At 60.4% G+C, this 25,229-nt stretch overlaps 1 protein-coding gene across 3 annotated transcripts; it reads left to right on the plus strand.

The window, feature by feature from the left end:
* Positions 1–9,592: 9,592 nt before the first annotated feature.
* SRRM2 (serine/arginine repetitive matrix 2) lies at positions 9,593–22,198 on the plus strand. Of its 3 annotated transcripts, none has more exons than XM_084631761.1 (15): positions 9,593–9,693; positions 10,752–11,027; positions 12,179–12,289; positions 12,629–12,799; positions 13,069–13,146; positions 13,293–13,355; positions 13,572–13,604; positions 13,941–13,991; positions 14,374–14,463; positions 14,599–14,785; positions 15,086–20,187; positions 20,494–20,763; positions 21,054–21,176; positions 21,367–21,474; positions 21,946–22,198. In XM_084631761.1, exons 2-15 carry the CDS (start codon positions 10,789–10,791, stop codon positions 21,953–21,955), a joined length of 6,636 nt encoding a protein of 2,211 aa, XP_084487887.1. In that variant the 5' UTR covers positions 9,593–9,693; positions 10,752–10,788; the 3' UTR covers positions 21,956–22,198. The 3 variants fall into 3 exon arrangements, with proteins under 3 accessions (XP_084487887.1, XP_084487888.1, XP_084487889.1); XM_084631762.1 differs by having other exon boundaries at positions 12,629–12,793; XM_084631763.1 differs by lacking the exon at positions 21,367–21,474.
* The last annotated feature ends 3,031 nt before the right edge of the window (positions 22,199–25,229 follow it).

Below are 25,229 nucleotides of genomic sequence, written 5' to 3' on the forward strand. Positions count from 1 at the left end.
AAGGATAAAAGGTATCAGGTATATTTAGACCATAGAGATGAATATAAGTAATGATTCATATTGTAACACAAGGGCCTACGGGCCTCAGGCTTGTAAGATCTTTAGCTTCGCCAACTCAGGCCTCAGGACGGCAGTTCCCAGCCCACGGGTTGCAACTCCAAATGGGGCTGCGCCATCAGCAGGTAGCATTGTGGGTCCAGTCGGCCAGTTTTGGCTGGAGAGACAATGCTGTCTGCCCCCGAACACGTCCGGACCTATTCCACAAACGCCGCGCCAGTACGGTACGAGGTCACATTGTGCGGAGGTTGCCATTTTGTAGGTCAGAACAGCAGCCTCCTGGTGCGGCATTTGGGGAGCAGGCCTGGATACGGTGGCTATGCAGAGGTGGCTGTGCAGATGCTGATTTGGCCATTGGCACCATCCAGCCAAGGGACGTGAATCCAGAAAGTCCTTATCTGTGAGCAGCAGCCTCATCAAAAGAGCATCTTCTTTGCTCCAGCTGGTAGGAGCCCGTGCTGGCCTTTTCGGAGACAGGAATCTGCAGCGGCTTGTAAGTGCCTTAAGGCAGGGCCCTTATCTTCTTTTATGCCACCTTGAGTACCTGACTGGAATCATCCTAAATCACTGTCTCCGTGGTGACCTGATATCACCATACAGGGCCTTCCTAAGTCTTGGCCTCATTTGCTTGACAGTGAATTCCTCTTTCAGATTTGTGATATGAGGCACTTATTTTTAAGCAGAGTATCTGCTTCAGCCTCCAGCAGCGTGTGTAGTCATGCGGTTGAAATGAAAAACAAGTAATGAATGAAAACCAAAAGTCCAAGAAACGTGCTCCCACATATGAATAGGCTTTCTTTGAGTATGGCTTCACCGGTGTCTTGGTCAAGCACAAAGAAAGGCCAGATGCCTCCTACTTCACCCAGTGTTATATAGCAAAACATCGAGCTCACTAAACTTAAATGACACCTGGAAACCCTTCACAAGTGTAACCCTTCTGCCCGTCAGAGTTGGCAGCAACAAGGGCCGGGTTCAATATCTAGGGGTTCCATTCCAATAACACAATGCAAACCGGCTCGAGCCCCCACCCAGTGACCTGGGACAAATATATACCACCCCCGCTGGGCGCCTCCAAGAGGCAATACTTCCCCTCTCGCAAGCACATAGTCTGAGTGTAGCAAAACTCTTTTAATAACAGAGAGAAACAATGTGGCATTATGTTGGGGAAACACCACCAACAGGATTCATAACACAACCCATGAGCAAAAAAAACCCACCCCAGGCAAATTGGGGCATGCCCTTTTCCCTTTGGTTCTTGAGTCCAGCAACCCCAAATCACCCAAAGTCCCAAAAGTCCAATGCCCCAAAAGTCTCTGTCCCTGGTCAGGGCAGCGCCAGAGTTCAAAAGTTTATCTGCGGAGCTTTACCTCCCAACCTGGGTGGAAATGGGACAGGGGTAAGAGGCACCTTACGTGATCTGAAGCTGACCGCCCCATAGCTCCATAGCGGTGCTCCACTCCACCAGCCGCCCCACGAACTCCTTCACTCAGCTCCACGGCCCACAAGCAGCTCCTGCCATCCACACACTGCGCCGCGTCGAACCAGCCGTCCCGCAAACTGCTCCACAATATATCTTCAGGCTCCCTCACTACTTAACACAACACTCAGTGATTTCAGCTCTTAGGTGAATTCAGCTTATAATAGGGGAGCCCCAGTGCTGGTGCACTGTCAGCCCAAAGTGAGCTCAGCAGCCTATAACTAGACTTCTAATGAAATCAAAATTAGCTCTGATATTCCACAGTGGAGAGAGGAGGAAGTGCAATTAGCATGTAAGGCCCTCACCAAGGGGCCCATGCCACCAAGTATTAATACTTGTCCCCAGCCTCTCTCCATTCACACAGTTTTGGAACCCATGACCCTTGCCTAGCGAGTGCTACTTAGTTGATGGTGAATCCCTCCATCATAACAAAAGGCCACGTGCAGTTCCAAGCACAGTTCCCATAATCAGGGTAATAACAATTTATTCTTCCTGCCCCAATAACAGAGAGACTGGGGATCCCACAGCAGCCAAAGTGACCATTTGGGCAGCTATGGTCTCATTCTAGGCGTGGTGGGTGTGCCTATGCAAATGAGATCGGCCCCTGAAGTTCTTTTCCACAACTTGCCACACCTCACCACCAGATGTCAGGGTGGAGCTCATCCTGACACTGCTTACACAAGGAACACACAGGAAAACCAAGGTCATTTCTCCAGCGCTGGAAAGAAGAACTTTCATATCAACAAATGTAATCCAAGAGAGTCAAATCCATCTCTGACCGCGCTCAGAAGGTATCCATTGAGGTGAGTTATCACATCGCACAGGTTCAAGAAGCCTCAGACAACTGGAGAGACTTTGATTTTGCCAGCTGCAATCAACATGATAAAGATGATGTGTGGGGAAGCTGAGGCAAACAAACTCAAAGCCACACCACTCTCCAATAACACAGTGGAACAAAGGATGGAGGTGATAGCAGCAGGTCAGGAAAACACACCGATGGAGCGTCTGAAAAACACAGGTTCTTCAGGTTGCGAGCACTGAGGGTTGTCATGCACATTTCTTGGCTTTTGTGAAATACACCTGGGAGGGAGCAACTCTCGAAGACGTTCTGTTCTGTCTCCCTCTTCCCGGACACGAGATGGCACAAGGAATGTTTGAGGTGCCACATGGGCACATGCAGGACAAAAACTGCCCGTGTGATTGCGTGGTGGGCATTTGCACCGATCAACTACACCATGATTCAGTCTCTTTGTGCACGTCTGTTTGCAAAACTGGGTGAAGGTAGGAGGTCCAATCCCGCCGTGTTGCTGCAGAGTCCTGGGACGATTTTCTGAACTGAGATAAGCTGCGTGCCTATGCAATGGACTGCAAAGAAAGTGGGATCATTGATTTTCCAGGTGACCAAAAGAAGATGTGTCTTTTTGCCTATGTCAGAGGCACCAGTTGGATCAGAATGAACTGAACACAGGTCTGCAAGGAAAGAACACCCAGGTCCTTCAGCTGAGTGATCGACCACAGGATTCATGGCTCAAATTGTTTTCGGGAAGAATAATATATTGAAGACAAGCTATGAATGCTTCCTGCAGCTTTCCAGGAAATTATTCAGCCTCCTGCACAGGTGATGGCTGAGCATCTCAGCTGGCTAGAGAAAGAGTTTGTGTCCTTTCCCCCCAACTTGGGAATGAGAAAGTATGATTTGGTACGAAACCCCTTTCAGCGCAAGCCTGATGCCATGGATTTGCTGGCAGCTGAAAGCAAAGAGCTCATCGGAAGTTCCTGCGATCAATTCTTGCAAGGAGCATGTGCCTAACTTTGTGGTTGTCTGGGGTCAAGTCTCAAAATGGGGTCACAGGCGGAAAGTTTGAGAACCTCTGCCTTAGGATAAGTGAGCTCTAATATAAAGATCCTTTAGCGGAAGTCCGATAATAATAAACCCGCTGAGCTTGCTGCTGTGTTTATGATCTGCTGATGCTTTGAGCAGAACTGGTGAGTTGGCATAACCACGTCCACGAGAGCTAAGCAGACACCACAGGATGACTGTTTGTAGCTGGGGTGAAATGTGAAAGACTTCCTCCAGGCAACCAACTGTGCCTGTGGTGATCAGGTGACATCAGCGTTCGTGTGTTAAGGGGAACTAACAAGTTTGTCGATCGGAAAGGGGGGCAACCCACACGTTGTGGGGGCTCGATGTTCAAAGAAGGAAAAGGGGTTCAAACCTTCCCTAACAGGTTATAAAAGCAGTCTCCTGGAGGGGACACGAGGATGGTGGCCACAGGGGAGTCTGGAGATGGTGACAATGAGGTGGAGGAGAAGGAGGATGACTGACGCTTTGGGAGGGTATAGTACAAATGCTAGCCCTTCCGTATTGTTCTCTCTGTCCCGGCCCAGGCTGCAGCGTGTTGGCTGAAAGAGCGTTCAGTGGTCTCTGCATCCCCTGTCCATTGAGAACCTGGTTACTGCCAGCGACCTTGGGGCTGAACTCTCTCCAATTACAGGAAGGGTAACCCCTTGCCTGGGGTGGGTAATTAGTTAAAGTAACTCGGAACTATAGAGGTACAGCTCGTACAGCTAAACCACAATTCCCACAATGCAAAAGGATCCCACCCAGGGCATGTTGGGATGGGTAGTCTACCCCGACCCTCTGCACCAAGAGTCAAGCCATTTCCAAGGGCTCCTGGGCCAGCTGAACTACAACTCCCAGAATGCAGCAGGCTCTAGCACAGGGCATGCTGGGAAATGTAGTTCCTCTCTCCCCCACTCAAAGCATTTATTTCTTTCCAAGGAGTGCTTGAGCTGTGTGAGCTACAGAGCCCCCCACTTCCCCTGGAACGGGTCTTTAATGGGGGAAGGGAACAATTCGCAGTGAGACCCTACAATAACAATGCAGCCCACGCAGCCCTACGATAACAGACCAGTGTCTGTGAGACCCTACATAACAACACAGCACATGCACTGGTACAATAACAGACCAGTGTGCGGGAGACCCTACAGTAACAACGCAGTCCATGCAGCCCTATGGAAACACACCAGCGTGTGGGAGACCCTACACTAACAATACAGCCCACGCAGCCCGACGATACAAGACAGTGTTCGTGAGATCCTAGGATAACAATGCAGCTTACGCAGCCCTACGATAACAGACCAGCGTCTGTGAGACCCTACAACAGCGGTTCTCAACTTATTACAAATTGTGGGCCGCGTGGGGGCTGGCTGGCTGACTGACTGGCTGCCCAACCCAGACCCCTCCCATGTAGCCACCCCAGACTCCACAGCTGGTGGGGCTGTGCAGCTGCCCCGGACTCGGGGCCCCCAACCCCGAATTGCTAGCCTGACCACTGACTGCTGCCATGCTGGGCGGGCTGGCAGGACTGACCCCCACCGGGCAGCCCGGATCCAGTGTCTGTGAGACCCTACAATAACAATGCAGCACTACGATAACAGACCAATCTGCGTGTGACCCCGCGACCCCGACACGGGCCCTAGGGCCACAGAGCGGCCTGGGGGGGGGGAGACCCCGCGACCCCGACACGGGCCCTAGGGCCACAGAGCGGCCGGGGGGGGGGAGACCCCGCGACCCCGACACGGGCCCTAGGGCCACAGAGCGGCCGGGGGGGGGGGAGACCCCGCGACCCCGACACGGGCCCTAGGGCCACAGAGCGGCCGGGGGGGGGGGGGGGAGACCCCGCGACCCCGACACGGGCCCTAGGGCCACAGAGCGGCCTGGGGGGGGGGGGAGACCCCGCGACCCCGACACTCCAGTGTTTCACCATTCTCATAGTGAAAATTTTTTTCCTAATATCCAACCTAAATCTCCCCCACTGCAGCTTGAGACCATTACTCCTTGTTCTGTCATCTGCTACCACTGAGAACAGTCTAGAGCAGCCATCCTCTTTGGAACCCCCTTTCAGGTAGTTGAAAGCAGTTATCAAATCCCCCCTCCTTCTTCTCTTCTGAAGAGTAAATATCCCCAGTTCCCTCAGCCTCTCCTAATAACTCATGTGTTCCAGTCCCCTAATAATTTTTGTTGCCCTCCGCTGGACTCTTTCCAATTTTTCCACATCCTTCTTGTAGTGTGGGGCACACAACTGGACACAGGACTCCAGATGAGGTCTCACCAATGTCAAATATTGGGGAACGATCACGTCCCTCGATCTGCTGGCAATGCCCCTACTTATACATCCAAAAATGCCATTGGCCTTCTTGGCAACAAGGGCACACTGTTGACTCATATCCAACTTCTCGTCCACTGTAACCCCTAGGTCCTTTTCTGCAGAACTGCTGCCGAGCCATTCGGTCCCTAGTCTGTAGCGGTGCATTGGATTCTTCCGTCCTAAGGGCAGGACTCTGCACTTGTCCTTGTTGAATCTCATCAGATTTCTTTTGGCCCAATCCTCCAATTTGTCTAGGTCCCTCTGTATCCTATCCCCACCCTCCAGCGTATCTACCACTCCTCCCAGTTTAGTGTCATCTGCAAACTTGCTGAGGATGCAATCCACACCATCCTCCAGATCATTTATGAAGATATTGAACAAAACCGGCCCCAGGACCGACCCCTGGGGCACTCCACCTGATACCAGCTGCCAACTAGACATGGAGCCATTGATCACTACCCGTTGAGCCCGACAATCTAGCCAGCTTTCTATCCACCTTATAGTCCATTCATCCAGCCCATACTTCTTTAACTTGCTGGCAAGAATACTGTCGGAGACCATGTCAAAAGCTTTGCTAAAGTCAAGGAACAACACATCCACTGCTTTCCCTTCATCCATAGAGCCAGTTATCTCGTCATAGAAGGCAATTAGATGAGTCAGGCATGTGAATCCATGCTGACTGTTCCTGATCACTTTTCTCTCCTCTAAGTGCTTCAGAATGGATTCCTTGAGGACCTGCTCCATGATTTTTCCAGGGACTGAGGTGAGACTGACTGGCCTGTAGTTCCCAGGATCCTCCTTCTTCCCTTTTTTAAAGATGGGCACTACATTAGCCTTTTTCCAGTCATCCGGGACCTCCCCCGATCGTCATGAGTTTTCAAAGATAATGGCCAATGTCTCTGCAATCACATCCGCCAACTCCTTTAGCACTCTCGGATGCAACGCATCCGGCCCCATGGACCTGTGCTCATCCAACTTTTCTAAATAGTCCCAAACCACTTCTTTCTCCACAGAGGGCTGGTCACCTTCTCCCCATGCTGTGCTGCCCAGTGCAGCAGTCTGGGAGCTGACCTTGTTCGTGAAGACAGAGGCAAAAAAAGCATTGAGTACATTAGCTTTTTCCACATCCTCTGTCATTAGGTTGCCTCCCTCATTCAGTAAGGGGCCCACACTTTCCTTGACTTTCTTCTTGTTGCTAACATACCTGAAGAAACCCTTCTTGTTACTCTTAACATCTCTTGCTAGGTGCAACTCCAGGTGTGATTTGGCCTTCCTGATTTCACTCCTGCAAGCCCAAGCAATATTTTTATACTCATCCCTGGTCATTTGTCCAATCTTCCACATCTTGTAAGCTTATTTTTTGTATTTAAGAGCAGCAAGGATTTCACTGTTAAGCCAAGCTAGTCGCCTGCCATATTTACTATTCTTTCTACACATCGGGATGGTTTGTCCCTGTAACCTCAATCAGGATTCTTAAAATACAGCCAGCTCTCCTGGACTCCTTTCCCCCTCATGTTATTCTCCCAGGGGATCTTGCCCATCAGTTCCCTGAGGGAGTCAAAGTCTGCTTTTCTGAAGTCCAGGGTCTGTATTCTGCGGCTCTCCTTTCTTCCTTGTGTTAGGATCCTGAACTCGACCATTTCATCGTCACTGCCTCCCAGGTTCCCATCCACTTTAGCTTCCCCTACTAATTCTTCCCAGTTGTGAGCAGCAGGTCAAGAAGAGCTCTGCCCCTAGTTGGTTCCTCCAGCACTTGCACCAGGAAATTGTCCCCTACATTTTCCAAAAACTTCCTGGATTGCCTATGCACCGCTGTATTGCTCTCCCAGCAGATATCAGGATGATTGAAGTCTCCCAAGAGAACCAGGGCCTGCGATCCAGTAACTTCTGCGAGTTGCTAGAGGAAAGCCTCGTCCACCTCATCCCCCTGGTCCGGTGGTCTATAGTAGACTCCCACCACGACATCACCCTTGTTGCTCACACTTCTAAACTTAATCCAGAGACTCTCAGGTTTTTTTGCAGTTTCATACTTGAGCTCTGAGCAGTCATACTGCTCCCTTACATACAGTGCAACTCCCCCACCTTTTCTGCCCTTCCTGAACAGCTTATATCCATCCATGACAATACTCCAGTCATGTGAGTTATCCCACCAAGTCTCTGTTATTCCAATCACATCATAATTCCTTGACTGTGCCATGACTTCCAGTTCTCCCTGCTTGTTTCCCAGGCTTCGTGCATTTGTATATAGGCACTTGAGGTAACCTGCTGATCGCCCCTCTTTCTCAGTATGAGGCAGGAGCCCTCCCGTCTCACGCGCTCCTGCTCGTGCCTCCTCCCGGTATCCCACTTCCCCACTTACCTCTGGGCTTTGGTCTTCTTCCCCTGGTGAACCTAGTTTAAAGCCCTCCTCCCTAGGTTAGCCAGCCTGCTTGCGAAGATGCTCTTCCCTCTCTTTGCTAGGTGGAGCCCGTCTCTGCCCAGCACTCCTCCTTCTTGGAACACCATCCTGTGGTCACAGAATCCAAGCCTTCTCTCCGACGCCACCTGCGTAGCCATTCGTTGACTTCCACGATTCGACGGTCTCTGCCCAGGCCTTTTCCTTCCATGGGGAGGATGGACGAGAACACCACTTGTGCCTCAAACTCCTTTATCCTTCTTCCCAGAGCCATGTAGTCCGCAGTGATCCACTCAAGGTCACTCTTGGCAGTATCATTGGTGCCCACGTGGAGAAGCAGGAAGGGGTAGCGATCCAAAGTCTTGATGAGTCTCGGCAGTCTCTCCACCACATCACGAATCTTAGGTCCTGGCAAGCAGCAGACTTCTCGGTTTTCCTGGTCGGGGTGGCAGACAGGTAACTCAGTACCCCTGAGGAGAGAGTCCCCGACCACCACCACGCGCCTCCTTCTCTTGGGAGCGGTGGTCGTGGAATCCCCAACCCTAGGACAGCACATCTCATGCCTTCCAATCACCGGAGTCTCCTTCTGCTCCCTTCCCTCAGACGTATCATCTGGAATGCGTTACCTAGGGAGGTGGTGGAATCTCCTTCCTTAGAGGTTTTTAAGGTCAGGCTTGACAAAGCCCTGGCTGGGATGATTTAGTTGGGGATTGGTCCTGCTTTGAGCAGGGGGTTGGACTAGATACCTCCTGAGGTCCCTTCCAACCCTGAGATTATATGATGGGGCCCTGGGGTCAGAGAGCGGCCTGGCGGGGGAGAGCCCGCGACCCCGAGGGGGCCCTGGGGCCAGAGAGCGGCCTGGCGGGGGAGAGCCCGCGACCGAGGGGGCCCTGGGGCCAGAGAGCGGCCTGGCGGGGGAGACCCTACAATCATCCCCTCAGCGATCAAAATGGCGTCGGGAAGCGGTCTCACGGGCCCGCCCCCGGCCAGGGCATGTCCCAGAAGGCCTTGCGCCCCGCCGCGGGGCCTCATGGGCGCGGTAGTCCCGCCGGGGCCGGACTACGGCTCCCGGCCTGCCCCGCGGCCCCGCGGAGAAAATGGCGGTGTTTGGCGCGGGGCACGCCGGGAGCGGCCTTCCCCAGCAGGCTGGTGGTTACCCAGCGGGCTGCGCGGCTGCCGCGGCGCCTCATGGGAACCGGAGTCCCGGCGGCCCCGGCCGCCCTTTGCCCTGAGCTGGGTCGTGGGCATCCCAGTGGGCTGTGCGCCTGCCGCGGGGCCTCATGGGAGCTGTAGTCGCGCCGGACCGGGGCCCCGCCATTGCCGGACGGAGCCTCCCCGGCTCAGCCGGACTACAGCTCCCGGCGTGCCCCGCGGCCCAACGGCACAGCGCACAAAATGGCGGCGGCAGGCCCCGCGCGCGCGGGGCCCGCCGGGAGCTGTAGTGCCGCGCGCCCGGCGCGCCCGCCGCCCCGCGCGGCGCGGCGCGGCCCGGCGGACTCCATTTCCCGTGGTGCCGCGCGGCGGGCGGCGCTCGCGGGGGCGGGGGCAGCTGCTGGCTCGGAGTCAGGCTCAGGCCGAGGCGGCGGCGCGGAGCGAGCGGGCGGCCTGGCTCCGTGAGTGGCGCAGACGCGGCGCGGGGGGCCCGGGGCCGCGGGGAGGGGCCTGGGGCGAGGGGGCAGCAGAGGAGGGGGTCGGTGGGGGGGAGGGGCAGGACGGGGATAGAGGAGGGGCGGGGGCAGAGGAGGGGGTCGGTGGGGAGGGTCTGGGGTGGGGGGCAGGGGGGTGGGGATGGGGTTGGTGGGGAGGGTCTGGGGGGGTTGGGCGGAGGGAGCAGAGGAGTCGGTGGGGGCTGGGGAAGGGGTGGGGGGTGTGGTTGGGTAGGGGTAGGGGCAGGACGGGGGGCAGAGGAGGGGCGGGGGTAGAGGAGTGGGTGGGGGGCAGGGGGGATGGGGATGGGGGAGGGGCAAGGGCAGGACAGGGGGCAGAGGAGGGGCTGGGATGGGGGCAGGGTAGATGGGGAAGGGAGGAGTGGGTGGGGGGCAGGGGGGATGGGGAAGGGGAGGGAGCAGGGGGATGGGAGGAGTGGGTGGGGGGCAGGGGGATGGAGAGGGGGCAGGGGAGGGTGTGGCGAGGACAGGAGAGGCTGGGTCGGGAGCAGAGGTGGGGGTGGGGGCAGTGCAGGAGCCACAGCCCCCCACCTGGGGGTGACCCTCAAAGTACAGATTTTTCCCCTGTAATTGTTGCGTCTCCCCCTTATCTCTGCTCCATAATCCCTTCTCCCTCTCTGCCCCCCCATCCTCCTCCTGCCACAGAGCGTCATTTAGGCCATCCCTTCCCCCTGCATGCCCCCCATCTTCTTGTCTGTGCCCCCTCCCTGCAGTCTCCCCAACACCAAACCCCCTCCTCAGGCTCCCCGGAGGTCTGCCCTCGTTTACATGCTAATTTGGATCTAGCTGTGTGTTGTCATCCTAAAAAGACGTTTGTTGGGGGTGGGTTTTGTGTTTGGTATGTTCGGGGCGGAGGGGAAGGGCACCCTTGCTAGGGGACCAGGAACTAGGAATCAGGACACCTGGGTTCTCTGGGAGGGGAGTGGGGTCTAGTGGTTAGCGTGGCATGCTGGGGCCGCTGGCAGCCCGAACTCAGGGGTCTGAGGCCGTGTGTGTCTCCGCAGGTCTTGCAGGCCCGGGCGGTGCTAGCCTGGCGGCGCCATGTACAATGGGATAGGGCTCCCCACTCCCCGGGGCAGCGGCACCAACGGCTACGTCCAGCGCAACCTCTCGGCCGTGCGGCACAAGAAGGAGCGAACCGACTACAAGTCGGAGGAGGAGCTCAGGAAGCTGGAGTCGTCTCTGGTGAAGAAGCCCAACCAGGAGATCCTGGACCATGAGCGCAAGCGGAAGGTGGAGCTGAAATGCCTGGAGCTGGCCGAGCTCATGGAGGAACAGGGGTACGTGTGGGGGTGCTACACTGTGTCACACGTGGGGGGGCACATTGAGGATGGAGGTGGGATGCAAGGGGCACAGCGGAGGTGGGGATGGTTGGGGGCACACTGGGGGTGGGACATGGGGGGACGCATTGGGAGGGCACACAGGGAGCTTGGGGGCACACATCGGGGGTGGGGATAGGATGTGGGGTTTGTAGGGGGGCACACATCGGGGGGTGGGGATGGGACGTGGGGCGTTTGGGGGGGGCACACATCGGGGGGTGGGGATGGGACGTGGGGCGTTTGGGGGGGTACACATTGGGGTGGCGATGGGAGGTGGAGGTTGTTGGGCACACATCGGGGGGTGGGGATGGGACGTGGGGCGTTTGGGGGGGTACACATCAGGGGGTGGTGATGGGAGGTGGAGGTTGTTGGGGGGCACACATCGGGGGGTGGGGATGGGACGTGGGGCGTTTGGGGGGGTACACATCAGGGGGTGGCGATGGGAGGTGGAGGTTGTTGGGGGGCACACATCGGGGGGTGGCGATGGGACGTGGGGCGTTTGGGGGGGTACACATCAGGGGGTGGCGATGGGAGGTGGAGGTTGTTGGGGGGCACAAATCGGGGGGTGGGGATGGGACACGGGGGTTGTGTGTGTTGGGGGGGGTGCATTGTGCTATGCCGATGAATGTAGCTAGGGTGCCCCAAAGTAGGCTGTACCCTGCCATGGAGAGGGCCCGTCTCGTGCTCCAACGGGCCCCTTGACGCAGTGCAGGGGTGCATGGGGGAGGGGGCATGTGCCGTGGGTCCCTGTCTTCTCAGGCTGTGGCCTGGTGGCTGGAGGAGCTCTCGGGGCAGGAGACCCCAGTTCAAGCCCTCCTGTGGAGAGGGGACATTGCCCCGGCTCTCTGCCCCCGGGCTGGTGGGCCCGTAGCTGATGCTGCCACCGCTGCCTGTCTGTCGCCTTCTTTGGCGGGCACCGTAGAAAAGGCCTGGGAGGCACCGAGACCGTGGGGTGGAGGGGGGGGTCCACGTTGCCCCCGACTTGCTTTGGGAGCTGCCGGAGGATGGAAAAGCCGGGCACTGGCCCAGCCTCGCTCAGGTGTCCTCGGCCAGAGTCCGGGGACACCCCGTCTCGCCCGGCGCCCCCTGACTCTCCTGGCTCCTCTCCCCAGTTATGCTGAGGGCGAGATCCAGGAGAAGGTGGCGACCTTCCGGCTCATGCTCGTGGAGAAGGACGTGGCTTTGGGCAAGGAGGGGGAGCAGCAGCCTGAGCAGAAACCAGCGTAAGTACCCAAGAGGGCCACCAGCAGTGGGGCGCTTCCCCCAGCGTGCCTCTCCCCGGCATTGCGAGCTTCACTGGCTGGGCACTAGAGACGGGCTCCACCTTCCCTTCCTGCGTCTTGGGCCTGAGGTGTGTCAGCGGGTGCCCCATCCCTGCCCCCCTCGGCTGTGCCGATGCCCCTCACTCCCGACCCGCAGCCCCCTGCTAGCCCAGCTCTGGGCTCCCCCCAGCTCTGCTGGTGCCCCTCACTCCCGACCCGCAGCCCCCTGCTAGCCCAGCTCTGGGCTCCCCCAGTCTTGCGGTCTGTTGCGCCCCTTACCGCCTCCTCTCCCCTCCCCAGGGTCACAGAGACCCACCAGCTGGCCGAGGCCAATGAGAAGAAGAACGAGCGGCTGAGGGCGGCTTTTGGCATCAGCGAGAATTACGTCGACGGGAGTTCGTTCGACCCCAGCCGCAGGGCGAAGGAGGCGGCGGCTGCCAAGCAGCAGCAGGAGCAGCAGAAGCAGTACGGGTACTGGCTGGGGTGCCCCCTGCTGGGGTCTTCGGGGTTGTGGGGGCCCCGTGCTGGCAGGGGGCAGGCTGTGTGCGGTGCTGGGGTGGATGCTCAATACCCCTCCCTGTCTGGCCTGAGTTGCAGCCCTGCACTCTAGCGGCGGGAACGCAAACAATAGGACACAAGCTCGAGGTCTGTTGCCTCCATACCAGGGGTTCAGCTCGTGGTGAGGGAGGGGCTGGACCAGGGGCGATTAACCCCTTCACGCCTGCTCTGTCTGTCCCCAGCCTGGTCCGTGAGTCCAGCAGCTCCCGCTCTCCATCCCCCAAGCAGAAAAAAAAGAAAAAGAAGAAAGACAGAGGCAGGTGAGTACCAGGACACCTGGGTTCTCTCCCCAGCTCTGGGAGGGGAGTTGGGTGCAGTGGGTAGAGTGGGGGGGCTGGGAGCCAGGTCTCTTGGAAGTCTCTGATGCCCTCCAACTGCGTTTGACTCCAGTTGCATTCCCCTGCAGGTCAGAGAGCAGATCCCCTTCTCGAAGGGAGAGGAAAAAGAGCTCTAAGAAAAAGAAACACAGGTAAGGGATGGGCTCGGGGGGGGGGGAGGGAGGGAATGGGACATGTGGCCTTTCCCCTGTAGGGGGCGCTGGCTCCAATCCAGCCCCAAGGCGGGTGACTGGCTGGCTCTGGGGGTGGGGAGTCTATGGGCCCCAGGGTCTGTTAGTTGCGGGGTGATTGGGACGCAGTGGGGTGCCATGGTTTTGCTGACCTCACATTCCATGTTCTCTGTCCAGGTCTGAGTCAGACTCGAAGAAGAGGAAACACAGGTGAGGGACTGCGCTGGTTTTTCTTAGTGAAATGGGCAGCCCCGCCCTGTCCCAGCAGGGGGCGCTGTGGGGGTAGCTCCTGGTGACTCCAGCCCTGGCCTTTCCCAGCAGGGGGTGCTGTGGGGTGGAGCGGGGCGGTGGCTTTTGGGGGGAGCTCCTGGTGACTCCAGGCCTGGCCTCTCCCAGCAGAGGGCTCTGTGGGGTGGGGCGCTAGCTGTGGGGGGAACTCTGGGGTATTCTAGCCCCGGCCTCTCCCAGCAGGGGGTGCTGTTGGGGGCGGGGCACTGGGCGTGGGGGGCTCTCCCGTTTCCCAATGGTCCCTGTTACTCACCTCAGGTCTCCCAGTCCCAAGAGCAAACACAAAGCCAAGGAGAAGAAGAGGAAGAGGTAAGAGTCCAGTGTGTGCCCCCCCCCCCCCGAATGCCACAGCTAGTCCCCTCCTGAACCCCTGCACCGCTGTCAGCCCCCTCCTGCACCTCCCTGGCCTGTGCCCCCCAATGCTGCGGCCAGACCCTTCGGCCTGCGCTCCCCATGCTCCCTGATTCTCGCCCCCCACGTCGCCCACCCCCTGCTGCCAGGATTCCTCCCCACTAATCACCCCCCCTCCCGCCTGCACTCCCCACACTCCCTGATTTGGCTCCCCCCCCCGGCTGCCCTACCCCTCCACCGGCCAGGATTCCTCTGATTTCCTCGCCCCAGCCTGTGCTGCCCACGCTGCCCACCTCCCAAGGGCAGGTATTATTCCCCCTAACCGACCGCGTGCTCTCAGATCCACCAGCGAGTCGGCATCCCAGAAGGGCCGAAGAGGTCGCTCGTCCTCTCCAGACTCTTCCTCCTCCTCGGAGAGCTCGCGGAGCAGGTAGGCGCCCCGCCGGTGGGGTGGGGGTGGGGTGTCAGGGGCGCGGGATCCTGCCTCGAAGGGCTTCCTAACACCCAGGGGGTGTTGCTGCTCTCAGTGATCTCTGATCCTTCTCTTTTGCCCCAACCTCCCCAGGTCCCGGAGTGTCACCACTCAGAAACGGGCTTCCCGGCCCAGCGTGAGCCCCGCCGCGCCGCCGCGGAGGAGAGCTGACCCCGAGGGTGCCCCAAAGGATGCCCCCAAGAGAGATCACTCAGCATCCCCCGAGGTCAGCCGGCGTGCACAGAGTGGCAGCCCCCGGGAGGGTCGAGATAAGCGAGAGGTGAGTGGTGGGGGCTGGGAGCCAGGACTCCTGAGTTCTCTCCCCAGCTCCGGGAGGGAAGGGGGGGTCTGGTGGGTCAGAGCAGGGCAGGGATGGGAGCCAGGACTCCTGAGTTCTCTCCCCAGCTTCAGGAGGGGAGTGGGGTTTAGTGAGTCAGAGGGCTGGGGGAGGCTGGGAGCCAGGACTCCTGGGTTCTATCCCTGCTCTGGGAGGGGAATGGGGGCTAATGGGTGAGAGCAGTGAGGCTGGGGGTGTGGGTTGAAGTCCATGCAGTAGCAGCTCTCTCTCCCCCTCCCACAGAAGCAGTCTTCTCGGCGCTCCCCCCGCCAGCGTTCCTCCTCCCTGTCGCCCGTCTCCGAGGGGAAGCAGAAGGACAAGGATCACCCCCGGCAGCCAGAGCGCAAATCCACCCCCACCCTGACCTCGGCGCGTGAGCCACGCCCGCAACGCCGCTCCCCGTCCCCCGAGCCGGCCCGGGAGAGGGCTTCGTCCGGCCACAAGCGCCCACCCTCCAAAGAGACCAAGTCCCCCCGTTCCTCCTCCCCGCCTCCGAAAAAGCCAGTGGCTGATCGCCCCAAGAGCCCGTCGCTAGTGGCTGCCCCCTTGGCACCGGCCACGACCCGGAAGGCCCCCTCCCCCCAGCCATCCCGCTCAGGCTCTGAGAGCGACGAAGACTCCTCCTCCTCTTCTCCCGAGCGGGATAAGCCGGCCCCAAGCAGGCAGGAGAAATCAAGGGGCTCCCAGCGCCGGGACCGCTCCAGTTCTTCCCCGGAGCCCTCCCAGCCTGCTAAGGCTGCCCCCAAGCCCTCGTCCCGGCGTGAGCGATCTGGCACCCCCGCGAAGAGCGCCAAAACCCGCTCCCTCTCAAAGAGAGACGCCAAGTCACGCTCGCGGACGCCCCCTTCCCGCAGGGAGCGCTCCCGCACCCCGCCCCGCCGGGGAGGGCGTTCCCGCACCCCGCCCCGCCGGGGGGCCCGTTCACGCACGCCACCGAGACGGGGCCGGTCCCGATCCCGGAGCCCCCAGTGGAGAGGCAGGTCCCGGAGCCCCCAGAGATGGGGCCGTTCCCGTTCCCGCACTCCACCCAGGTGGGGCAAATCCCGTACGCCCCAGAGGAGGGGGAGATCTCGCAGTCCTCAAAGACGAGGATGGTCCCGCTCCAGGACACCCCAGAGGCCTGGCTGGTCTAGGAGCAGGAACACGGCGAGGCGGGGTCGGTCTAGAACCCCGCCCCGGCGAGGCAGGTCCCGGTCTAGAACCCCGCCCCGGCGAGGCAGGTCCCGGTCTAGAACCCCGCCCCGGCGAGGCAGGTCCCGGTCTAGAACCCCGCCCCGGCGAGGCAGGTCCCGGTCTAGAACCCCGCCCCGGCGAGGCAGGTCCCGGTCTAGAACCCCGCCCCGGCGAGGCAGGTCCCGGTCTAGAACCCCGCCCCGGCGAGGCAGGTCAGGGTCCTCTCCCAGGCGGGAGAAATCACTGATTTCAGCCAGGAGGAGCCGCTCTGGGTCGTCAGCTGAGCGGAGGAAGAAATCCAGGCTGCTCCTGCGGAGGAGCCGGTCAGACTCGTCGCCAGAAGTAAAGCAGAAATCCAGGAAAGTGTCAAGACGCAGCCGCTCCACATCGTCCCCTCGCCTACGGAAGAAATCCAGATCATCACCTCGGAGGAGCCGCTCTGGCTCATCATCTCGGCCAAAAAAGAAATCCAGATCTTCCCCTCGGAGGAGCCGGTCAGGGTCGTCTCCAGTGCTGAAAAAGAAATCCAGAACGCCTTCCAGGAGGAGGAGGAGGAGATCTGGATTGTCTCCGGCACTCAAAAAGAAATCCAGAACACCACCTAGAAGAAGCCGGTCTGGATCGTCTCCAGAAGTGAAGAAGAAATCCAGGTCATCCCCCAGACGAAGGAGATCTGGATCTTCTCCATTGGCGAGAAAGAAATCCAGATCACCACCGAGACGAAGCAGGTCTAGGTCTTCGCCAGTGTTGAAGAAGAAATCTAGATCACCACTGAGACGAAGCAGGTCTAGGTCCTCACCAGTGTTGAAAAAGAAATCTAGAACACCCCCGAGACGAGGCAGATCTGGGTCCTCTTCAGTGGTGAAGAAGAAATCCAGATCACCACCTGTGAGAGGCCGATCTGGGTCTTCTCCAGCATTGAGAGAGAAATCTAGATCGCCCCTGAGACGCAGCAGATCTGGATCATCGCCAGCCGTGCGAGAGAAATCTAGATCGCCCCCGAGACGCAGCAGATCTGGATCGTCTCCAGCCGTGCGAGAGAAATCTAGATCGCCCCCGAGACGCAGCAGATCTGGATCGTCTCCAGCCGTGCGAGAGAAATCTAGATCGCCCCCGAGACGCAGCAGATCTGGATCGTCTCCAGCCGTGCGAGAGAAATCTAGATCGCCCCCGAGACGCAGCAGATCTGGATCGTCTCCAGCCGTGCGAGAGAAATCTAGATCGCCCCCGAGACGCAGCAGATCTGGATCATCTCCAGCCGTGCGAGAGAAATCTAGATCGCCCCCGAGACGCAGCAGATCTGGATCATCTCCAGCAGTACGAGAGAAATCTAGATCGCCCCCGAGACGAAGCAGATCTGGATCATCTCCAGCTGTGCGAGAGAAACCAAGATCACCCCTGAGACGAAGCAGATCTGGATCCTCACCAGAACAGAGAGAGAAATCTATATCACCTCCTGCGAGAGGCAGGTCTGGCTCCTCTCCTGGGTTGAAGAAGAAATCCAGTTCTCCTCAAAGGCAAAGTGGGCTTGGATCTTCACCAGCAGTGGAAGGGAAATCCAGATCTTCTCCAGGGAGAAGCAGATCTGGATCCTCTCCAGAATTGAAGAAGGTGTCTAAGACCTCTCCAAGACACAGTGGTGCTGTGTCTTCTCCAGTGGTGGAAGAGAAATCTAGCTTGCTTCCAAGATGTAGCCAGTCTGGATCCTCTCCAGAACCGATGAAGAAATCCAGATCGCCGCCTGCGAGAGGCAGGTCTGGATCCTCTCCAGAACTAAATGATAAATCTAGCTCACCACTCCCAAGGCATAGCCAATCAGGATCTTCTCCAGAGCCAAAAAAGAAATCCAGATCACCTCCAAGATATGTTAAGCCTGGTGCCTCTCCAGTGGTGAAGGAAAAATCCAGATCTCCTCAGCCATGGCAAAGCCGATCCGGATCCTCTCCAGAAGTGAAAAAGAAGTCCCCATCTCCGCCCATGAGAGGGGTCTCTGCAGAGCAAGCAAAATCCAGATCGCCTCCCTCACTGAGCGGATCTGGAACATTGTTGACACTGAAAGGGAAATCCAGTTCGCCCCCAAGACGCAGCCGATCCGGATCCTCTCCAGGGTCAGGAAGCAAGCTTGGGGCAGTTTCAAAACACAGCAGGCCCGTGGTTTCTCCAGAAGCTACAGAGTTAGTGAGGATTTTAGCAAGTCAGGTCAAGCCGATGTCTCCTGAGACAAAAGACAAATATGGAATGTCCCCAAGAAGGAGCAGATTGGGGTCGTCCCCTGGCATCAGAGAGAAATCCAGAACACCTCCAAGCAGCTCGGAGTCTTCTCCAGAACGGGCAGAAATATCCTCATCACCTCTGAGACGCAGCAGATCTGGCTCGCCCCCGAGGCCGCGAGAGAAGTCCCGATCGCCCCCGAGGCCGCGAGAGAAGTCCCGATCGCCCCCGAGGCCGCGAGAGAAGTCCCGATCGCCCCCGAGGCCGCGAGAGAAGTCCCGATCGCCCCCGAGGCCGCGAGAGAAGTCCCGATCGCCCCCGAGGCCGCGAGAGAAGTCCCGATCGCCCCCGAGGCCGCGAGAGAAGTCCCGATCGCCCCCGAGGCCGCGAGAGAAGTCCCGATCGCCCCCGAGGCCGCGAGAGAAGTCCCGATCGCCCCCGAGGCCGCGAGAGAAGTCCCGATCGCCCCCGAGGCCGCGAGAGAAGTCCCGATCGCCCCCGAGGCCGCGAGAGAAGTCCCGATCGCCCCCGAGGCGCAGCAGGTCGGGCTCATCTCCCAGGCCTCGAGAGAAATCCCTATCTCCTGCAAGGTATGGCAGTTCTGGCTCATTTCTGAGATCTAGAGAGAAATCCAGATCGCCTGCAAGGTACAGTATATCAGGCTCGTCCCTAAGACTTCGAGAAAAATCCAGATCTCCTCCAAGGCGTGGCAGGTCCGGCTCATCCCCGAGACCTCGAGAGAAGCTGGGGGCGTCTCCCAGAAGCAGCCGCTCTGGGTCGTCTCCAGAGAGACCGAAGGGCCCGACGAGGCGTGGTCGGTCCAGCTCCCCCTCCAGAAGGGGGAAGTGGAGATCTTCCCTGCGGCGAGGAAGATCTGGGTCCTCGCCCAGGAGAACCCGCTCCCGGTCCATCTCCAGACGAGGCAAATCCAGAAGCTCCCTGCGGAGGGACCGATCCATCTCGTCGCCCGGCAGGAGCCGCTCGAGATCCACCTCGCGATTCTCCCGCCGCCGGGAGCGCTCGCCGTCCTCGCCCCGCCGCGGCAGATCCCGCACGCCGCCCCGCCGAGCCCGAGCGGGGTCTTCCCCCCGGCGCCGCGGCTCCCGGCAGCCCCGCTCCCGCTCCCCGCCGAAACTGGACGTCTCCCGCACTCCAGCCTCTTCCTACCGTGGCCGCTCGAAGGCGTCACCAGCCAGGACCCGCTCAGGCTCGGGCTCACCGAAACGAGCCGGGAGGAGGTCCCGCTCACCGCCGGTGCTGGAGAAATACCCCAAAGTGGGAGCAGCTGACAAGACAGCACCAGGCAGAGCTGAGAAGATGTCGCCCGTGGTGGTGGTGCCCATCCGGCGCAGTCCGTCCTGCTCCCCGCCGGCGCCGGACGAGGCCTCCCCCAAAGCCAGGAAAGCCCATTCCCCTGCCCCCAAGATCCACTCCCCACGGCCAGAGGGATCTCTGGGAGCGGTGAGGAATGGGGGTCCAGCGCCCGCCTGGACCCTGAACTCCTGCCCTGTCGCCCCTGGGGGCTCCCCACCTGCCGGCCGCCTCCCCCCAGCCAAAGGGCCAGAGAAAGTCAGATCTTCCTCCTCTTCCTCTTCCTCCTCCTCCTCTGCATCCCACAAGGTGCCCAGCCCCCTGCCCGCCCCACTCCCGGTGCTGCCCCCCAAGGAGGAAGACAGGGAAGGGCCAAAGGTCAAGTCGGAGCCGCCAGCCCCGGAGGGGCCCGGGGAGCTGCCAGACAAAGCCCGGAGTGGAGTCCCCAAGCTGCTGGTGCCGCTGCCGGTGCCCCCCCGCACCCCGTCCAAAGAGAAGAGGAGCTCGTCCACCTCCTCGTCGTCGTCCTCGTCGTCCTCGTCCTCGTCCTCGTCCTCGTCCTCCTCCTCCGACTCCAGCTCCAGCTCTTCGGAGTCCAGCCACGACTCTCCAGCGAGCAAGGGGCCCGACCTGGAGACAGCGAAGAAAGAGTGAGTCCCCTGCGGTGCCCCCCGGCCAGAGCCCCCCCACAATGTGGCATGTCCCCGCTCTCCCTGGTCCCCCATGGCACGGCAGGCCTGTCCTCTGCCTGGTCCCCCACGGCCTGTCCCCATTCCTTCGCGGCACGCCCTCCCATCTCCGGCCCCTTGCAGCAGGGCACCCTTCACCCAGCTCCCCACCCCATTCCTTCTGGCCCAGCCCAGTGCCCCCCTGCTGAGCCACCACCCTGCGCATGGTGCCCCCTGCCCAGTCCCACTCTCCCCTGCCCCAGTTTCTCACTCTGCCCCTGTCCGCAGGTCCCTGAGTCCGGCGCAGAAGGAGCTGGCCCGCGAGGGGCGCCCCCTGGAGGTGGCCAAGCGGAAACGCCGTTCCCGAAGCTCCAGCAGCTCCAGCAGCAGCTCAACGTCTTCATCCTCCTCGTCGTCCTCCTCGTCTTCCTCCTCCTCGTCGTCCTCCTCCTCCTCGTCCTCTTCTTCCTCCTCCTCCTCTTCCTCCTCCTCTCCTAAGCCGGGGCCCCAGCCACAGCCGAAGGCGGCCCCCAAGAAGCTCTCGCCTGAGCAGAGGCGGTAAGTGTGGGGTGTTGGTCTGGACGCCTGGGTCCTCATTGTCCTAGGGGTTGGGCATTGCCAGGCTGGATACCTGGGTCCCTGTTTTCCCCTGGATCCCTCTGGGTCTGTCTGAGGGGAGTTGGTGGTTGATGCCAGCCCGGACGCCTGGGTCCCCATTCTCCCCAGGGAGCAGGAGCACAGCTGGCTGACCCTGGGTCCCCTGCCCTGTCCTGCCCAGAGTGCTGCTGGTCCCACCCCCCGCAGGGGGCGCTGCTCTCTCACCTGCCATGCCCCCTTCCCCCGTACAGCTCCCGGAGCCCCCGGAAACCGATCGACTCCCTGCGTGACTCGCGCTCTCTCAGCTACTCCCCGGCCGAGCGGCGCCGGCCCTCCCCCCCGGAGCCCCCCCCGGCCCAGCGGGAGCGGCACAGGTAGGTGTCTGCTGGAACCCCAGGGACCAGCTCGTGGGCGGGAGGGGGGCTAGGAGGGAAGGGTGAGGGGTGGGGGGGCTGAGGAGCAGGGGAGGGGGGAATCGGGCGCCTGGGAGGGGGCAGGCTTGGAGGGTTGTGGGTCAGATCTGGGGGCCCCACTGACCCTCCCCTTACCCGGCGCCCCCCTCAGTGACAAACCCTCCCAGAGGAGCCGAGGAACCAACAGCCGCTCCCCGGGTCGCAAGCGCAGGCGGGAAACGCCCAGCCCCCCCCACGCTGCCCGTCGCCGAGCGTCCCGGTACGAGGGGGCTGAGACGGGGCTAGATGGGCCTGTGGGTCTGATCTGGGGGGGCTGGGAGAGGGCAGGATACCAGGGTAGATGGGCCCATGGGGCTGATGAGGGGGCAGGATACTGGGGTAGATAGGCCTATGGAGCTGATCTGGGGCAGCCAGGAGGGGGCAGGATACCAAGGTAGATGGTCCCATGGGGCTGATCTGGGAGGGGGTGGGGTACCGGGGTACATGGGGCTGATGGGTGTGGGGTGCAGGACAGGGCGGGATACATGGGCCCGTGGGGCCATCTGGGGGGCGGATCGGGGTAAATGGGCTCATGAGGCTAATCCGGAAGGGCAGGGAGGTGGCGGGATACCGGGATAGATGGGCCTGTGAGGCTGACCCATTGGGGTCTGCATTTTCCCCCTTTCCCCACAGGGGGCCAGACCTCTCCCCATATCCCCTTAACCCTTCCCCCCCTTTCTCCTCTTTTCAGGTCGCCGTAGCCCGCGGGGCTCCGCCCAGCCTCCAGCAGCAGCGCCCTCTAGCAGCGGCACCGGCAGCAGCCTCCTCTGTTTCCATTGGTTCCTTCCTTCACTTCCCCCTCCCTCATTGGTCGGCGGCTACGTCCCGCCCCCTCAGCTGCCGGGGCCCCGCCCCGTTGTGACTCGAATCTCGTTTTTTTCCCATGTGAGCGTTTCAGTTTTTTCTCTTCTGTGAGTTTTACCGATAAAAAAAACCCGACAAAACTTCTGTGTTTTGAGACAAGTGGGGGGTGGGGGGGGAGTTGGGTTGATTTAGACAAAAAATGGTTAAAGAGGAAAACACAAAAAAAGTGGGGGGGGGGGTTGGGGAGGGGAATTGAAAAAGCCGGCTTGATTTAGTGTTTCTCAGTCGGGGGGCTGGCGAGATCCTGCTTCTCCGGCAGAGACCTGCATGGCATGGGATGGCATGCGTCCCCCTACATTTCTGAGGTGCATCGCCCCTCTTTGAAGCACCCCCAATTTTCAGGGGGTGAATCCCCCCAAATCTCGGGTTTAGATCACCCCTTTCTTTTGCAGCCCCCCCCCCAAATTTTAGGGGGTAGATTGTTCCGCTTTCACTGGCAGCTGCTCCAGAATCTCAGGGGGCGCTCTCGTTGCGAGCACCCCAAATTTCCAGGCCCATATCCCCCTTCCCAGCCCCCCCCAAATTACTCTGATTGGGGGCAAGGAAGTGATTTTGAGTTCTCCTTGCCGTTAAAATGTGGGGGAGCGCCTCTTCGGGCTCACAGTGGGGGTTCTCGCTATCGATATTTGGGGGGATGTTAGCAGGAGCATCCTGAGTTCCAGGGCACAGTCTGCCCTCTTCTCAGGAGCCACCCCCAAAATTAGACTCCTTTTTAGGGGAGCATATGTGCTTTCAGTTAAATTTGGAGCACCTCGTCTGATGTGTGGAGGGGGCAGAGTTGGGGGTTCACCGGACCCCCCAATAGAGGATGTGAGGGGGGGCTCTTTGAACCCCAGAGCCCAGATCTGCGGTTTTGGAGCGTGAGTGGCTGTGCCGCGGGCCCCACAGTTTGGGGGGTGGTGGTGAGCCGGCTGAGAAACCCTAAATCGAAGGGCGGGGCGGGGGGTGGGGCGGGGGGTGGGGCAGAGAGTTTTCTTCACGTTTCTTAAAAGCGTTCGATTTTTTTTTTAATCTGTACAGCAAGGAGACATTTTTCTGTGAAATAAACTACGAAATGCAGAGCCTGCGCCCCCTCCCTTTCCTCGGGTGCCTGCGTCTTTCGGGGGGCGGCGGGGGCCCCCCCAAACCTCGCCCCCTGCTCCGGGCGGCCAGACAATAACCAGGGAGATGCTCCCCCCCCGGGACCCACAGGGGGCAGGAAAAAGCCGGGGAGGGATCCCTGCATAATGGGGGTGCCCGGGGATGGTTAGGGGGCTGGGGGAGGGGCTCACTCCAGTGAACCCCTTTATGGAGCGACAGGCAGGATCCTGGGGGCTCCTGAGCCTGCTGCTATATCAGCAACGGCCACAGGAGGGCAGCACCGGGCATACCAAGTCCAGCCCTGCTTTCCCCTCGCCTTGGTGCAGGCTGGAAAGTCCCATTTCATAACCCCGCTGGGCCCCCCCCCCCACCCCAGCCCTGCCGGTGCCCCTCACTCCCGACCCACAGCCCCCTGCCAGCCCAGCCCTGACCCCCCCGCCCTGACCCCCCCTGCTCTGCCGGTGCCCGCCCCTCCCGACCCGCAGCCCCCTGCCAGCCTCGCCCTGACCCCCCAGCTCTGCTGGTGCCCCCCCCCGACCCGCAGCCCCCTGCTAGCCCAGCCCTGCCCCTCACTCCCGACCCACAGCTCCCTGCCAGCCCAGCCCTGCCCCTCACTCCCGACCCACAGCCCCCTGCCAGCCCAGCCTTGACCCCCCCAGCTCTGCCGGTGCCCCTCACTCCCGACTCGCAGCCCCCTGCCAGCCCAGCCTTGACCCCCCCCCGCTCTGCCGGTGCCCCTCACTCCTGACCCGCAGCCCCCTGCCAGCCCAGCCTTGACCCCCCCCTGCTCTGCCAGTGCCCCTCACTCCCGACCCGCAGCCCCCTGCTAGCCCAGCCTTGACCCCCACCCCGCTCTGCCGGTGCCCCTCACTCCCGACCCGCAGCCCCCTGCCAGCCCAGCCCTGCCCCCCCAGCTCTGCCGGTGCCCCTCACTCCCAACCCTCAGCTACCTGCCAGCCCAGCCCTGACCCCCCAGCTCTGCTGGTGCCCCCCGCTCCTGACCCGCAGCCCCCTGCTAGCCCAGCCCTGACCCACCCCCCCAGCTCTGTCGGTGCCCCTCACTCCCGACCCGCAGCCCCCTGCCAGCCCAGCCGTGGGGTCCCTTCCCTCACAGGGCTCTGCCGGTGCCCCTCGGCGCTCTACTTCTCCTGTGTGTGGTAGGCAGGTGGTTGCAATGGTTTGTGCAGCTTGCTGCAGGGAGCAGGGGCTCAGCAGGGGGCACTCTCCCCTGGCAGTCAGGGCGGGCCCCAAGGCGGCACTAGGGGGCGCTGTGCTGCAGGGAACGGGGTGAAGCTCAGGGGAAGCATTTCCTTTGAAAATGTCCCCAAGCCCCGGAGTCTGGGTCCAGTCCCAAACCAGGGGCGTCTGTTCTGCCTCCCTCGCTCCCCCTCAGCACCAGAATGGATTTTACCTCCCACTTTGTGTTCCCGGCGTCACTGTGCGGCTGTTCCCCTGCTGCCCCACCCCAGAGCTGGCTGCATCTCAGCCGCAGGTGAGTCATCCCTGTGCAGCGTTGTATGTGGCTGTTCCCCAGCCGCTCCGCCCCAGAGGTGGCTGCATCCTAGTGCCAGGTGAGCCATCCTAGTGCGGTGTTACATGCGGCTGTTTCCCAGCTGCCCCACCCCAGAGGTGGCTGCATCTCCGCGCCAGACAAATGAATTTGAGGAGGCAGATTTATGAGTTTTTGTCTTTCAATGCAGCAGTTTATTTGAATCCAGACGCTGGCTGAGGTACAGTCCCTAAATCCTTCCTCCCCGGCTTTGTGTGGATAACAACCTTCTATAGCTGTTTTGCCTCAGCAAAGATTTGAAACCATCCCCCCCTTTCCCGGGCCAGGGTCTGAGCAGACTCTGGGTGCTCCCCAAGTTTGGGTTCCTGATACCTTCATTTCTTCTGCTCCTGAATCCCCGGGACTCTCAGGGGGCTTTTCACCCCCAAGTCCCGGACTCCTGGGTCCCTCCATTCTGACACCACGGCTTCCCTTGGCTCCTTGCTCTTCTCCAGTGCCTGGATGCCTGGGTCCTGCCCTCA

This window comes from Lepidochelys olivacea (genome assembly GCF_965140295.1).
Source record: "Lepidochelys olivacea isolate rLepOli2 genome assembly, chromosome: 6".
NCBI classification, from domain to species: Eukaryota; Metazoa; Chordata; order Testudines; family Cheloniidae; genus Lepidochelys; species Lepidochelys olivacea.